This window comes from Equus quagga, unplaced genomic scaffold (assembly GCF_021613505.1).
Source record: "Equus quagga isolate Etosha38 unplaced genomic scaffold, UCLA_HA_Equagga_1.0 146_RagTag, whole genome shotgun sequence".
NCBI classification, from domain to species: Eukaryota; Metazoa; Chordata; class Mammalia; order Perissodactyla; family Equidae; genus Equus; species Equus quagga.
Window position 1 is genome coordinate 3,814,058 of NW_025796728.1, and position 17,000 is coordinate 3,831,057.

General features: G+C 37.3%; 1 protein-coding gene across 1 annotated transcript in view; it reads right to left on the reverse strand.

Annotated features, from left to right (window-relative positions):
- The window catches only part of LOC124232946 (phospholipid-transporting ATPase VD-like), a 109,784-nt gene that overhangs the window by 65,695 nt on the left and 27,089 nt on the right, over window positions 1-17,000 (reverse strand). Inside the window, exons 2-3 of the mRNA XM_046649903.1 lie at window positions 9,386-9,712; window positions 6,996-7,190 (exon numbers count right to left, since the gene is read on the reverse strand). Coding sequence (XP_046505859.1) covers window positions 6,996-7,190; window positions 9,386-9,675 — 485 coding nt within the window. The 5' untranslated portion in view covers window positions 9,676-9,712. The remainder of the gene's footprint in view (window positions 1-6,995; window positions 7,191-9,385; window positions 9,713-17,000) is intronic.

A 17,000-nucleotide genomic window follows, 5' to 3' on the forward strand; every position in this document is an offset into this window, starting at 1 on the left:
AGACTATTTCATGAAGTTTATCTGTGAAAGAAATAAAGGGTGAACATAGCCACTGCAATGACAAGAGGATGAGAGAATCTGGCATGCACATAGGATGAAATGAAGAAGCCAATGGAGAAGGCAAGGTAGAAGACAGAGGACAGAGTACAGGGTGTTGGTTGAGGCTATGGGGAAACAACAAGGAATGGAATTAAGAATATATTAAGAAAGGATTACTATTACAAGCAAGGGCGTTACCACCTCATGTAAGGTTGGAAGAAAATAGCGGAAGATGTGGATGACATAAGAAGGAATTTGAGGTACATAAATCATGCTTAATGACTATTTTCCAAGAAGAAAGCCAGAAGGAAATTTGCTGAGAAATTGTGAAGGTAAGGAGAGAAGACAGATTTGAACAGTGGGGGGAAGGTTTTCACTTTTCTTTCAAACAGAAGTAGGATTCCTCTCAGGGACAATTTTTTTATTCAACATTGGAAAATTCAAATGAAGCCAATTTTACAACCTGATTAACTTAATTTTTCCCCATTTGGAGTACATACCAGGATTTTTAAAAAATAGCTAATTTCCCCAATAGTTAGCTAGTTTAGGTCAATAAACATACACTGATCTTAATTTATGCCAGTTACCATGATAGGAACTAAGAATACGAAAACGATTAAGATATGGTCACCACCCTTCAGAAGTTATGGTCAAAATTTGAAAAAGAGACACAAACAGTAATTTCATAAGAGAGAAGTATGCACAGGCTATTACGGGAGCAAACGCTTGGGGCATTTAGCCCTGGAGGAGGTGAGTCTTGAAGCATGATCAACAGCGAGTCAGCTGAAGAAAGGCGGGACAGTTTATCAGTCAGAGAGTGATGCTGAGAGCGGAGGCACAAAGACAGAGGGCACAAGAGAGCAACGGTGTGAGAAAGCAACTACAAGCTAAGTGACAACGCTCACTGCCACATTTAATTCGCTTTGAAAATTTATCATTGTGGTAGATTCAAAATGAGGCTGTATTTCCTTCCCTCATAGAGAATTAAAACTAGTAAGAAGACTTTCTGCTCCTCCCACAGCCTAAACATACAACTAGAATTTCTCACATTAACTTGGTTGTTTGTGTCTCTGTATTACTCTCACTGATCAGGATACAGCTCTCGCAATTTCTCCTTCAAGCAAACTTCTAGACTCATTTTGCTTTTTACGAGTTCAATATCAAACAGCTCTTTTACATAAGCATTGGGAAAAGTTGGAAAGAATACACATGACTATTAACAGTGAGTCTACCGGGGTGGGTGGGAGGTGTAAAGAAGGAGGGAAGGGTAAGAATGAAGGGTGGAGAATGTGGACTTCAAGAGAATATGGAAACAAGTTTAAAGAGACAAAGAGTGAGATTATGAATGACTTTTTCTTTTTGATGCTTTTTAGTATTTTTCCAATAAAACTCTAAAAATAACATAATAAGCAAATAATGAATAATCATGGACACAACAGCAAAGATTTATCAAATATTTTATATTTATCAATTCATTTAATTTTTGTATTAATGCTGAGTGGTTGGTACTATGAATACACTATGGACCCCCTTTTACAAATGAGAAAAAAGTGGCTTTGACAGATTAAGTAACTTGTTCAAGGTCACACTGCTCCTAAGTGGTGCTGGGATTTGAAACAAGGAAGGTAGCTCCAGAGTCCACCTCTCCAGTATTGGACACTACTCCCAGCTATCATCACTTACTGATGACCACTAAAGAAAACATGGTATAACTGTGTATTAGAAGGTGAATTTCAAGAACCACCATTTTAGAAAATGTCACATATAAGGTTAATTATCTTGGAAGGCCACTGATATTTAGTCTCTTCAAGAATCATGAAACTCTATGGATTTATGAGGCAATCTGAAAATACTAACATTAGGTAGTATTTTGAAACAACCTCAACAACATGGTGATTTTTAAAGATCAGAAAAGTCCCTTGAGGGCAGACATTGAATCTATTTTTTGTTTAAACCTCTAAATCTTTCACTGTCTACAACACAGTAGACACTTAAATTTGTTGAAGGATTAACAGTTGTTTTCAAGATATTTCTATTATTTTTGAAACAAAGCTTAAAACCTTACAAACGCATGCAATTTAAAAAGCATCCTTAAGAAAGTCAGGTTTTCTATAATAGTTCATTCTAACTTACTTGGGGTGTAATAGGGTTTAAATGCTTCATTTTTATACCAGTGCTTGTTATTTTTCCAATGATACTTACCCAAAGAAAATTAAACATCTTGTGAAAGACCACATATTACAAACAAGAACTAAATTACCTGAAAAGAAATGTTAATATGCTTCTTCCAAAAACTTGCAAAATTTAACGGCCCAATACTTTCGCCTTAATTTTGCTGAAAAATAATTTGTTCTCTAAAAGTGGTTTCTTTGTGTTGCACAGGAATTTAAGTTAGATTTAAATCAACAAGGCATGGTTTTATAGCTTACCTTTATTTCTTTACATCCTCATAATTTGTTTCAAGAATAATTGGGGGGGGAGGGATGTAAGCATTATTTCTTCTACAACACCAAACAAAAGCAAATTACATAGAATATAGATAAAAAGACATAAAAAGTTATCCAATTCTATTATGAAATGCAGTCATAAAGCCATATCTTGGAATAGGTCTTAATTTAACAGAATATTGCCTCTCCTCTTTAAATTTGTATACAAATCATCTAAAAGAGATCTGGATTATGTCTGAAAGGACACCTGAGAAAAAAAACTGTATGTACCAGGTCTCCCATTAGGCAATTTTAATATTTACAAAATCATACAGTATTTTAAGGAGTTCTCAAATGCTGATTAAATGACTTGACAATGTGACAAACATAGACTCCAGCTAGTAGTTATTAACCTACAATAATCATAATAGCAAACCTTTACTTAGCACTTAGAAAGGGCGAGGTACTATGCTTACTGTTTATTACTAATACATTCTAATGAAGGGAACCAAGATTTAACTGGCTTACATAATTTGCCCAAGGCTACACAGCTAAATTAGAGAATCAAGATTAGAACTTTTTAGAACAACATAGGAAAGCAAACAAACACGCATTGTCAACTATAAACCAGCATTAAAAATCAGTGATTATTTATATACAGTAATTTCTATACAAAATTAACCATAAGAAGCATTTTTTCCATTTGTTAAATTTGATTGTAGCTGGTCAAAATCTGGACTTTGTTCATTGTGTAATCATTGTATAACACTATTTCCTGCAGCTATTTTTTGAGAGCAGAGATTGTATCAATATTTTACCTCTCTATCCCTGGCATACAATAAACACATGTCATCAAAGGATAAATAGCACTGTTTCAGTATAATGCTCTATGCCTTTAAAATAAAAATCATGGGCTTTTACTATTATTTTCATTTTTCTCTATGATACATCAGTTTTTCTGGTTCCCTTTAGATTAGATATGAGTATAAGAAAAAAAAATTACTTTTTCTTAAGTATAGCTCATACTATCTTACAAAGGAGGAAAAAAAGTTATTTTCTTTGTAAATCTTCAAAACAAATGTTGAGAAAGCCACTGAGAAGTACTGATAATGAACAAAATTCAGAATCCTGCAGGTTTCAGCTTAAATGTCACTTCTTAAGAGAAGCCTTCCCTAACCATTTCCTCTATGGCTCACATAAAATTGGAAACAATTATACTATCAGGACAAACCTTTGAGGTATTTTTCTCCCAAAACAAAATAAAATTATGTCATCTGGTTGAACTTTTGGTCAGTCAAAAGAGCCTTAAATTTGTTCATAATATACTTCTGTTTATTACAAAACTATACTTTTGAACCTAGATATCTTTTATTCTGACTTGGCAACTAGAATAGAACAGAATCTCTACATCACCTCACTCCCATCAGAATGGCTATAACTAACAAGACAGGAAACAACAAGAGCTGGAGAGGATGTAGGAGAGAAGGAAACACACACTGCTGGTGGGAGTGCAAACTGGTGTAGCCACTATGGAAAGCAGTATGGAGACTCCTCAGAAAATTAAGAATAGAACTATCATACAATCCAGCTATTCCACTGCTGGGTATTTATCCAAAGAACTTGAAAACACAAATGCATAAAGATAGATGCACCCCTATGTTCATCGCGGCATTATTCACAATAGCCAAGACTTGGAACCAAGCTAGGTGCCCATCAAGGGACAAATGGATAAAGAAGATGTGGTATATATACACAATGGAATACTACTCAGGCATAAGAAATGATGAAATCTGGCCATTTGTGACAACATGGATGGACCTTGAAGGTATTATGCTAAGTGAAATAAGTCAGAGGGAGAAAGTCAAATACTGTATGATCTCACTCATAAATAGAAGATAAAAACAACAACAATCACATAGAGACAGAGCTTGGATTGGTGGTTACCAGAGGGGAAGGGGTGGAGGGAGGAGGAAGAAAGGGATGATTAGGCATGTGTGTGGTGGTGGGTCATAATTAGTCTGTGGGCGGTGAGTATGATGTAATCTACACAGAAATGGAAATATAATGATGAAATAACACTCGAAATTTTATACTGTTATAAACCAATGTTACCGCAATAATAAAGAAAAATGAACAGAATCTCTAGTCCGACAAATTTAGAATTCCTGAATTATGAACTTAGAGTCTACACAAGAGCACCAAAGTCAACCCAAGAAATGTACCAAATGCTCTGGATTTCAGAAGAAAGAGTGACAGTGTCTGTCCGAGGGCACCTGTGAAGTCTTCTCAAAGGCCAAAATGGGTGCCTACCTTTGGGCTCAAAGCTCAGTCTTTTAGCCCCTCACATTTTCTCCCTTGAGGATTTAAGTCAAACTCCTGACTTCAGAATCATCTCTACAGACTGATGACTTTGAAATTTCTCCCTTCCTCCCTAAGCTTCTGTCCTACGTTCCTATTTGCCCACTGGGCATTTCCACTTGGATGCCTGTCTTGCTGTCATTTCCAATTCACTCTACCTGAGGTGAATTTAATGCTCCCTATTTCTATCAGTGGTACTTTTATTCTCCAAAGCTCAAAAATCATCAAATTCAATTGGGTTCTTCTTCACAATATCTCTTCTAGGAATCCCTTCCTGTACTTTGCAGCTACTCCCAGTAGTGCCCTCGATTGATCAGTAGAGGCAGATCTACTCTATTAGTAGAAGCTTTTCCCAGGTCTCGAGTAGACCAATTTTCCTAAAGCACCGTTTTTACCACATTACTTCTCTGCTCAACAGATGGATTATCTACTACTAAATGAAAATATCTATGATAGTTAATTTTACATGTCAACTTCACTGGGCCACTGAATGCTCAGATATCTGGTTAAAGATCATTTCTGGGTGTGTCTGTGAAAGTGTTTCTAGAAGAAATTAGCATTTGAATTGATGAAGTGACTAAAGCAGACGGCCCTCCTGAGTGTGGGGGGTGCATCATCCAATCTGTTGAGGGCCTGCATAGAACAAAAAAGCAGAGGAAGGTTGGAATTTACTCTCTGCCTGCCTGCCTGAGCTGGGATGCTGATATTCTGACCTCCGAACTCCTCGCTCTCAGGCCTTCAGACTTGGACTAGAATCTACACCATCGGCTCTTTGGCTCTTAGGCCTTCAAACGACACTGCCAGCCTTCCTGGGACTCCAGCTTGCAGATGGTAGAACCTCCACACTGGGCCTCAAACTCCTTCTCTAACATTTTATTTCTCATTACTGTTCCTTTACTTGGTTACTCCCCTCAAGCCAAGTTAACATACTCACTAGCCCCAGAACACTCCCTAAACCTTCCTACCTCTGAAATGAAAAAAAGTGACACCATAAATTGGTTTGTAAAGCAATTAACATACTATATTTAAAATTTCACAAATCAGTCCTAATGATGTTTGTTTAAAAAATAGATACATTTCTCATTAAAAGGGACTCCAAAGAATTATTATAAACTTTGTGATTCATTTTCATAAAAGCCACACAAATAAAGGACTTAAATATATTCCTCTTCTTTAATCTAGTAATTCCACTTCTACTTATAATAGTGAAATAATCATAGATCTTTAAAATTTTCGTTAAGAACACTCAATGGAGCATAAATTTTCAAAAGTATATAAATACGGGAAATATTTAAATAAATTACCTTAGAGTCATATGACAGACAATGCAGCTAATAAAAATACTTTATTGAAAGAGGAAGACATGGGAAATGTTTATGGTATAATAGTAGGCTAAAAGAATAAAAACAATACATGTAGCACAATCTAAATTTTGTAAAACACACAATGTGCACAGAACTTGAAGGAATATATATATCAGTGCTATAAATAGTTGTCTCTGGAGGATTATAGGTCTAATACAATTTGTAAATGTAGGCATATACTATATAGCACAGTTCAAAACTCACCTTAATAGACTTTATTCTTGGCCACATAAGCTTTCTATTTCATAAATACTAGAAAGGCAAGTCTCCGACAGAGCAAACATAAAAAGACGTCCTATTATGAGTGTCCTCTGTTGTTGCTACAGTGGGCAGGGTTTCCTAGGTCTCTAGTTTTGTGCACAAAAAAGAATACCTTCCCCATTTTTCAGAATCCCTTTCCTCCAGAGGAAGCTCTTATCTTCTCTTTTTCCTGTTCCATCTTGGTTTTCATAGCCATCCATATTTTTCATATCCCATCCTCATCTTAATCCCAAATTGTAACATCTAGGATTAAAAACGATCTGCTTGATTTCCTTCTTATGGTTTGAAGTTTAATTCTTTCAATTCCACTTATACATAAGTTACAGAAGCTTTTGCTTTATCAACTCCTGGGTTGACAATGGCTTATACATTTTTGTTTTCCTATGACACCTGAACTAAATTCACTGAAGGACTTTAATAAATATTAGTTGAAAACACTGTCACGCCACAAAAGGATCCAGGTCACACCTGGGGGGAGAAAAGTAATATTCTGCATGTTTCTAAACGATACACATGTATTCCCTAACAGAGCTCCTGTTACACTTACCTACTGTAAACTTTAGTTACTAAATTGTTGATCTGCTTGTCAATTTTGTATTTTCGGTAATCTTCCAAGCCATCTTTAATTGCAATAATTGTAAGGACCACCACCAGAGGCAGCATTGTAATTTCCTTTTGGAAGGCTTCTACCAAAGGCACCCAGTTCAGGACAGCTAGAAACAGGAAATATAAATTGGCGGCTCTGCAACCCAAACACACACAAGGAGGTGTTAACAAATCACGTAAAAGCCGGAACCAAAAGAGACAAAAATACCTCAGGGCGTTTTCCTACAAGTTTCTACAGCTGATTTTGGATGCTACAGAATAGAGAGAACTAGCAAAATTGAACACATCTGAATGAACAATTTATTACTCCACTAGACATCCAACTCGTGGCATATTTTAATAAATGAGAGGTATTATTTATTAAATATATACTAGTAAATATTGGAGTGTGACAGTCTTCACTTGTGTAACACATGATATAAAGTATAATAGTAAATATATTTTTTCTTTTTAAAAGTTCATAAAATTTAGAGAAAACCCAGTGTTAATGCATCACAAAAATCAATTTGTAAGAAACTCAACTCTCTAGCCTTCAGAAGTTAATCTGTATATCCAAACATTAGATTCAAAGAAAGCTCAAAATAAGAAGAAAAGCCTGAAGGTTTTTTTCCCCCTTAAGACCAACCCTTCTGTTTCTGCTGTTGGGCTATTTAGAAAACTCTTTCAGGAACTTCCTCCATTCCTCTATATTATTTATTCAAATACTCCTCCAGTGGCCCCTAAGGTAAATTCAAATAACCCTTTTCCTTAAAAGAAACAAACAAAACCTCAATCTTGCATAGCAGCTTGAATTTTTATCACATATTTTTCCCGTTAACCATGAAACCTGTCAAAATAATCTACACACAACTTCTTCCTCACCTTCAACTCCTCTTACTCTGAAAATTTTTTCTTAACCCTTTTTGCTATTTCTGTGACTTTGATTGTTTTCATATGAATTGTATCCAAATCTATAGTGCTGGCCCAGGACTCTGTTCAAGTTTCAGATTCTAATTCCGTCAAGTGCACTAGTTGGGAACTCCATAAAAGAACCACTCGTGGCATTTAAGCCATTAATTCAACAAATTCATGTCTGTACTTTAAAAAGATCCACTGTTGAATCAATGCATACAGAATATACACAGAATGAATAATGAGAATGAATATATGTGGAATGAATAATGCATGTTGAGAATCTCTATACTCACGTTACCATCTCAAACTCAACATTTACAAAAACAAAATAATCTTCCAGCCAAGGTTCTTTTTATTCCTGCCTTTACTTTTTCTGTTCCTCTTCCTGGTCATTACAATGCAACATATTCACATCATCTTTTTACTCTTTGCACTTTATTTCTCACATTTAATCCACAGTATCGGTAATAGGTTATCCTTCTTTTCATTCCCACATTGTTCTAAATTCAGACCTCCATTACAACTCACTAGGATATATATAGCATCTTCCTGAATGTTCTCTCTACCTTCAATTTGCCTCTACTTGTGTTAGAGAAGACTACTTCCCAGGCTTCAAGCAAATCTTCTATGCAACTGCTGCCTTTCTGCTTTTACTCATATTCCTGCTCCCATCTCAGATGTGCTTTGCTGACACCTCGGCTTTGAAAATCTCACCAACCCTCTACAATTAAGTTTAAATGCCACTTCCCCTTCTGTTGCTACAGCTAGTAGTATTATTTCTCTTTTTGAGGCTTCCATCCTACTTTGTAGTACTTTATAAAACTCATCACATTCCCTAAGTGTTTTCATTGTTTATATACACATCTTGTTTCCCTTGCTAAACAGCAAACTCCATAAGTAAAGGAGGAACTTATACTTGCACTTCCTTCAGTGCCTAAACTCATGAGAGCTTCAACAAATACATATTAAACTGAATTATGTTGTTTCACCTAATAACATCCCACATCTGCACTGGCTTCAGAGCTCTATTTTCCCATACTATCAAGTAAGAAAAAGCTAAAATGAAAATTCAGCATGGTTGAATGGAACGAACATGAAAGCAAGAGTGGGAAGACTCAAGGCTATAGGCCCTGGTCCACTACTTATCACTGGAACGACATTGGCTAAACCACAGTGTAAAAATTAGTTTCCTAATCTATCACATGAGGATAACAGTATCTTCTCTGGTCAAGAGAGAGCATCTTACCAATTATAAAGTGCTATGTGGAGGTAAAGGGGTCATTTCACCACAGACCCTATCAGAATTGTCAAAGATGATATCACAACTCTTAGGCTTAGGTAACACACAATGTTATGAAAATGAAAAATTTTATATATCAACTAAAATGACAAGGAACTTTCTAAAATTTTTTTTTTTTTAAAAAAAGAAAAGGGCACCTGTGAAATTGCTCAAATAAATTTCTTGGCACAAAATTCAGAAGTGTGTACTTTGTCGTTCGTATTCGGTTATTCGTGTAGGTTCCAGAGAACTTTTCATACTCTTCCTTGAAGGGCTGGAGATGGGGAACCACCAGCCGGTGCTTTCCTGCTGGTCTGGGGGTCTGAGAGGACGTGACCCCACAGGCAAGCAGACAAGAATAGTTGTATGGCCTCTCATCGTCGTCCCCGTTTGTACTGTGGATTAGCCGCTGCCAATGATATCTGGCCCACTGAAGAGCCTCAGTCATGTCCAAAATGCGGAGAGATCCAGGTCATGTAGGTGATCTGGCAAAACAAACAAACAACACTAAACACTCTCTATAAACTTCTGGAAGGTCTTAAAGGATAGTAGGGGTAGTAAAATTTTAAATTTTTTTCTATACCAAATAAATATATGACCCAATGATTCAAGGTATAAATGGCAAAGTAAAATCAGTCTTTAGAACTCCACTTTCACTAAAGGTTTATTGAATAAAGCATACACTGTCTGCCTCATGGACTGATCAGCTGATTATCTAAGGAACAAGAGACAGCACCTAAAAGGCCACTCTGTAACACAAAGCAAATAATTTGGGCCTAATGTGTACAAGTCTCTTAAGTCATCTGATTGTCAGTTTTCTCATCTTTGAAATGGGAATGCTCACGTGTCAGGAAATTGTTGTAAGGATTAAAGGAACATGTAAATCACCCAGCATAAAGCCTGATATAGAGTAAGTAGTCAATGAAACTCGTTCCGTGCAGATTACAAAAAGGGCCACAAATTCTGTCTATCTCTGTATGCACACTGCTTTACCCATCAAGTGGTAGAGTCTTTCTCTACCCATTGAATCTGCACTGGGCCACTTGCATTACTTTGGCTAATGAAACTCTAGGAAACGTGACATAAGCAGAGGCTTGAAAAGTGCTCGCTCACGGGACTCCCTCTCTCCCACTGCTCTTGAGAACACTATGACCACTATCACATGCCTGAGCCCAGGCTATTCTACTAGATGATGAGTACACATGATCCACTTACCACTATTGCTCCTGTCAATATAGTCATACACCGCATAATGATGTTTCAGTCATGACAGACACATATACGACAGCGGTCCATAAGATTAGTACTGTACAGCCTAGGTGTGTAGTAGGCTATACCACATATATTTGTGTAAGTCCACGCTATCATGTTCACACCATGATGAAATCACCTAACAATGCATTTCCCAGAACGTATCCCTGTCATTAAGCAATGCATGATTGTATGTGGGTGAAGCCACTGCCTGCCAGGTGATCACTAACACAGGAGTGTGCCCAGATGATACAACCTGGAACAGTGATGAGCTGTCCCAACTGAGCTCAGCCCAAATTGTCAACCAGCCAAACTGTGAGTCAATAAAAGGTACATCACCAAGTTTTGGGGTGGTTTGTTATAAAATGAAATCTAACTCTTATACAATCTTTTCCTTATTTCCAAGTTTTCCTTATTTTCCAAAAAATTCAGCCCTACCTAGAAAGTGAGCTCATTAATTAAAAAAAAAAGCTAACATTTTTCAAGAGCATGCTATATTGTCAGCATTTTGCAAAGCACTTTACACCCATCATCTTATTTAATACTTACATCGATCTTATGATGCAGGTATTGTTTCTATTTTACAAAAGAGGAAACAGGCTTACAGTAAAGCAACTTGCTGAAATTCCTATGGTTAGTAAGTAGGTGAGGCTGATTCAAACCAAATCTTTCTAACTCAACAGTTTCTGCTTCTAACTGTGAATGTGCCTCATTTATCTTTGTATCCAGAGTAGCTGGACTTAGTAGATGCCCACTAAAAGTTCATCTGGAAGGTAACAAGCATGTCAGCAAGTGTGTGGAGGGCAAGGTCTGGAGGCCTTGGTTTCCATCCTTGCTTTATCAACGCCACTGCAGTTACTTATCATCTTAGATTGGAGCTCACCTCTGGAAATTCATATGTAGTAAATCTGTGGGTGTGTCCTGATAATCTGAATTATTAACAGAACTCCCCAGATGAATCTGATTCTGATCTTGGCCAGGACCTCATCTGCAGAAAAACTAGGTTATGTGCTAGCCACTAGCCTAGGCTAGGAATACAGAGATGATTAAGACCTAGATCCCCTTCTCCAGAAGCTCGGGGTCTAGGGGAGGTGACAGGCATGGAAATGTACAAATGTAATCCCAGGTGCAAAATAACGATCAAGGCACTGAGGCAGTTTGGGAGAGTTCTTTAAACTTGCTCTTTTCCTAAGCTTCATTCTAAGTTTACAACATGTCTATCGATTCTTTTCTCTAAAGTGTTATACTAATCAGAAATTAATACTTACCCCCTAAAGACATTAAAATTGTATCCAGCTTTCATGCATCTGAAATCATAAATCATTACCTAGTAGTACTGGAAGATTTGGTCCAACATTTTCTAGTAATCCTAGTGAATCAATATTTTTAATAATCCATTCTTGCTAACACACTCATTGGTCCTTAAGCAATCCAACAGATTACAGTTATGCAGCATCACTTTATCATTGTATTTACAGAAAATAAGTTGAATCACAAATAATAATCTTCTAAAAATCCATAAGATCTTTAAAAATTATAGGATCGAAAGCAAAATAATAAAAACAAGTAAATAAAAACAGAAAGCCACTTTTAACGGGAAGAATACAATAGCCTCCAAGTGTGTGCATTTGTGCCTGGATATTGGACCCACAATATATAACCTCTATTATCAGTGAGAGAAAATATTCATAAAGTCAGTCCTATCAGTTTTCTACTGGTAATGAAAAGAAGAAAAAGAAAGTTCTATCCTTATCAGGTCTCTGCCCTCTGGAGTCTGCTCTAAAATATTTGTTCATAGAGAGCTAACTCAATGAACATCGACTGGCCAGAAGAATTCTCAGCATCTTTTCAACATAATTTTTTAAAAGTCTACCTCTGGAAAAGCCTGGTTTTCCCTTCAGTATAGAAAAATAACTTCTTAACCTATAACCAGTAGTGACAGCTTGAGTTATTAAAGTAGTTCATAACACATCTAGAAATCTCCCCCAGAATAAGGACATAAGATAGTGCTTTACCAATGAATCAATAGATAATATAAAATACTTAACATAAGCACTGAATGCTTTTCAAGTGTCTGACCCCATGCACATCAGGTGGCCATTATGATAAATCTTATGTTTTTTAGAAGGTTGAAATCAATACGATTTTATATTATTTCTGAAAACTTTAAATGGGAAATTTTCACTTGCAGTTAAATTCTTATTAAGACATAGGAGTGTGTATTCCTCTAGTGTCCACAATCTCATACAACAATCCAGATTCTACTTTAATTTTTAAATTTCAGAATACTATTTCTTGAGAATGCAAACAGAAATAATTAAACAAATATGACACATGGGAGGTGTTAAATTCCGGTAATTCGTGGCGTATCTAACTAATAACCTCACACTAGCAAAAATACTTACTGGTTCACAAAAACAATCAGCTTTTCATTCCATGGACCTACTCAAGAATCTTCTTTCCCCAGTCACTCAGTTCCAAAGAAACAAATCAATGACTGGAAAATATTTCACAGCCAAAGTATTCCTAGGTCCACCTTCCTCTGTGCCTTTTCAATGTCCTTAAACTTACATTAGGGGCTGTTTTTACTCACATATTGCCCTCCCGCTTCCCCCTTTTCATTCTCAAGGAATTTTAGTAACAATAGAATTGGGGCTGGCTCACTGCCCTTCTCAGTATCCTCCCTCAGCCATCAAGTCTCAGGCCAGGCGGCTTATCTTCTTGTAATGACTGTCCCTCACATCAGCACTGCCACTCTGTCCTGAAAAGTGATTATTGGATCACAGGACTGATCTACACCAGTCAGAGAAGTTGTTAGTGTTTTCAAGGGATTGAAGAAAAAAGATCAGGTGTGGAGGTAATTAACATGTGGTAAAGAATCCTTTCAAACTTCCAGCTTAGAATTTAAACCATCTTATATTAAGCAGGAATGACCGAGGATCTACTTAGTCACTCCACTCAGTGCTTTCAAAATTTAACAGTTTGCCAGTGAGAAATACATTCTATGATGCAACCTGGAACACAGACACACACATATGTATATAGCTGAAACAAAAGTCCTACAAAACAATTCTTACCCTTACTACTTGCAATGCATGCATTTTCTATTCTCCTCTATTCTCTCTCTCTTTCTCTCTCTCTCATTTTAATACTGATCAAGATGCACTGAATTGGCTTCAAGGTCCACTAATATATTGCTACATACTTTGGAAAGACACTGATTACCTGTGACTCCACAATGGGTTGAAAAGCACACATGGAGGTGGATAGATCCACTTTCTGCTCCTCTTAGGGCAGAAAGACATTGAAAGACAGCAGTTAGACTAGAAGGCTCGGGAGAGGGCAACACTTCTCCCACCACAGTCAAGAGCAAGTAGTCTTTTAATCTTTCTCCATCTACCCCAGTAAAGTTAAAAGTATATAAAAGAAGACTCTATGATTAATAATATGTCACATAAATATTCAGAGAAATTTCTTTAAAATATGAAAGAAAATCAGAGTAAGTCATAACTCATCAAGAATCAGCAAGAACCATGATATTTTAAAGCTTAGACTTTAGAGATTACCTAATCTAGAGGTCACAAACCAGCAGCCCTTAAGCAAAATTCTACCCAATGATGTATTTTGTATCATGGTGTTAGCAAACGCATTGTTTTAATTTTTCTGAATATAGGACCAACATTTTAAAATAGAGATAAATTCACATAAAGTATTGATAATTAGCTTCTCTTAAAAAGAAATAAGCATGGAGCTGGCCCGGTGGCTGTGTGGTTAAGTTTGTGCGCTCCACTTCGGCGGCCCAGGGTTTCACCAGTTCGGATCCTCACCAGTTTGGATCCTGGGTGCAGGTATGGCACTGCTCATTAGGGTACGTTGAGGCGGCATCCCACATACCACAACTAGAAGGACCCGCAACTAAAATATACAACTATGGACTTGGGGGATGTGGGGAGAAAAAGCAGGAAAAAAAAAAGATCGGCAATAGTTAGCTCAGGTGCCAATCTTTAAAAAAAAAAAGAAAAAGAAAAAGAAATAAGCAGTACTGGGCACATATTTTCACATGGTAACAAATTTCAGAAGCTTTTTCATGATAGCTCCTGGCCCAAATCCTGCATTTTCCAGTTCATCTATTTTAATTGAGTGATTGAGCACTCTGCTCACCATTTTTTGACAAATCAAACAAATTCCTCCTGATCTATAGACTCAGGCTCGAATGTCAGTTGCATCACTTATTAGCTATGTGACCTATGTAATTAACATCTGAGCCTCAGCCTGCTAATGAACAAAATGAGACACCATTACGAGTCATGTGGCACACTGCAGACGAACAATGTTCATTCAATTCCCCACTCTCCTCTTTGGCTGTTTCTCAGGTCATAAATAAGCCAAGGTTGGAAACTCTGTAAATGGGTAGAGGGCTAAACTTTCAATACACTGCTTTCAAATTAAATAAAGTTGTCCAAGTCTAAGCAAATGCTCGTTGAACGTATCTGTTGATACCTGAGACATAACCAGCATCAAGTAGGATACAAATAGAAAACCAAACAATCACAAAAGACAGAAATGACATGAAATGACCTTCATACTATCTGATCTCATCCTCAACCATTCTCTCCAAAATTCATTCCAATTATGTTCATCAACAAACTGTATTCCACTTGTTTGGTGTTTCCCAAGCTCCCCTGATAAGAATCCCCTGGGACCCCTATTAATCACAGTCCCCTAGGCCCCTCCCCTGGAGATTCTGATGCAGAAGATCTAGAATAGGGCCCCTGAATGTGGAATTTAATTAGTACCCAGGTGACTTATCAGGGAGGTTGCAAAGCATAGCTTATACCCTGCACCTTTGCAAATGCTGCCCTCTCTTTCTGGAAGGCTGGTCGATCATATCACCCACTCATCACACCAGCCCCTATTCATCCTCTAGAATGATTTAGCTTGACCTTGGAGTGGGGATGATTGAGAAGGACCCACACAGGAGATACAGTAAGGCATGCCCTACTCTGCTCCCACTACAATCCTGAGCATGGCACAGTCACTGCACTTGCTGTAGTGTCCTGCAGGTCCTTCATTCTTCAAAGTCAGGGAACCTGTCTAAGTCCTTTCCAGACTCCACAGAGTCTAAGGCTTCGCCAAAGTTATATGATCAACAAATAGCTGTTAATCATTGAATTCTACAGAAAAGAGGTAGTAAGGGAAAAGGAAATGAAAACACTCCATTTTCTCTTTCATGGCTCAGCCTGGCTTTTCTCCATTAGAAGCAGAAGTAAAAGATCTAGTTTGAGAAAACAGAAGTAGTCACTTCCAACTTGCGATTGCATCATTCTATCTTTATTGATAGAAGGAATCTCCTCCAGGCTTGAAAAGCTCTGTCAGAAAATCTATTTTTTTTCCCAGTGGATTTATAAGATCAGTAAGCAGGATAGCAGTGATTAAAAGCACAGACTCTGGAGCTAGATGCTCATGTCAATCCTGGCACCTTTACTTGTCAGCTAACCTTGATCAAAGGGTTGCTGTGAGGATTGAGTGAGTTAATACATGTAAAGCCCTTAGAACAGTGTGTGAACCATAGTAAGTGCTAAGTAAAAGTTAACAACTGTGGTGATTATCTGGAAAATGTTCTCTCAACTACAGTAAGCATTCACAAGTACTAACTGAGAATTTGCATGCACAGTATTGATACTATAGCCAATTACTCATCTATGTTTAATTTCTTCTTTTTGTGTTTTCTTTTTTTGAGGAAGATTAGCCCTGAGCTAACTGCTACCAATCCTCCTCTTTTCGCTGAGGAAGACTGGCCCTGAGCTAACATCCGTGCCATCTTCCTCTACTTTATATGTGGGACGCCTACCACAGCATGGTGTGCCAAGCGGTGCCATGTCTGCATCTGGGATCCGAACCGGCGAACCCCAGGCCGCTGAAGTGGAACGTGCGCACTTAACTGCTGTGCCACCAGGCCAGCCCCTATGTTTAATTTCTTAAATTGTGTGTAACTCACATTCAACCACTTGATCACACTTTGGCTTTAGCAACTTTGCTCTTCATTGAACTGGAGAGTCTGCCAGGCAACCAACTAGCTGAGGATAGCCATTCCCTCTCTCAACTGTTCCCAGGGGTAAACAGAGCAGCCTGGTAGACAAGAGCTCTAATGAATAGTTAGTGTGAAATATTTTTAGGATTTTTCAAGAACATCATTCATAATTCTAAGATTTATACGCCAAAAGAGCTGATGTTGCATGGTTATCTGCTAATAAACTAAATCGTCCCATGCTTTATTTGACTTGATACTCTGCCACCGATTGGAACTCTGCCTTGAGAATTAACAACAAAAATATTTTCAAACACACAAAGAACCAAGTGCTTCAAGTTCAATTATTATTACCAGAAAGAATGCTCTAGATCTAGATACTCAACTCTTGAGTGAGCTGCTGTTCTTAAACGGAGAAGATTTAGTATTTCAGTAAAAAAGAAAACCTATAGTTTATCTAAGTTTTATTAAAGTCTACACTCCTAACTTTACTT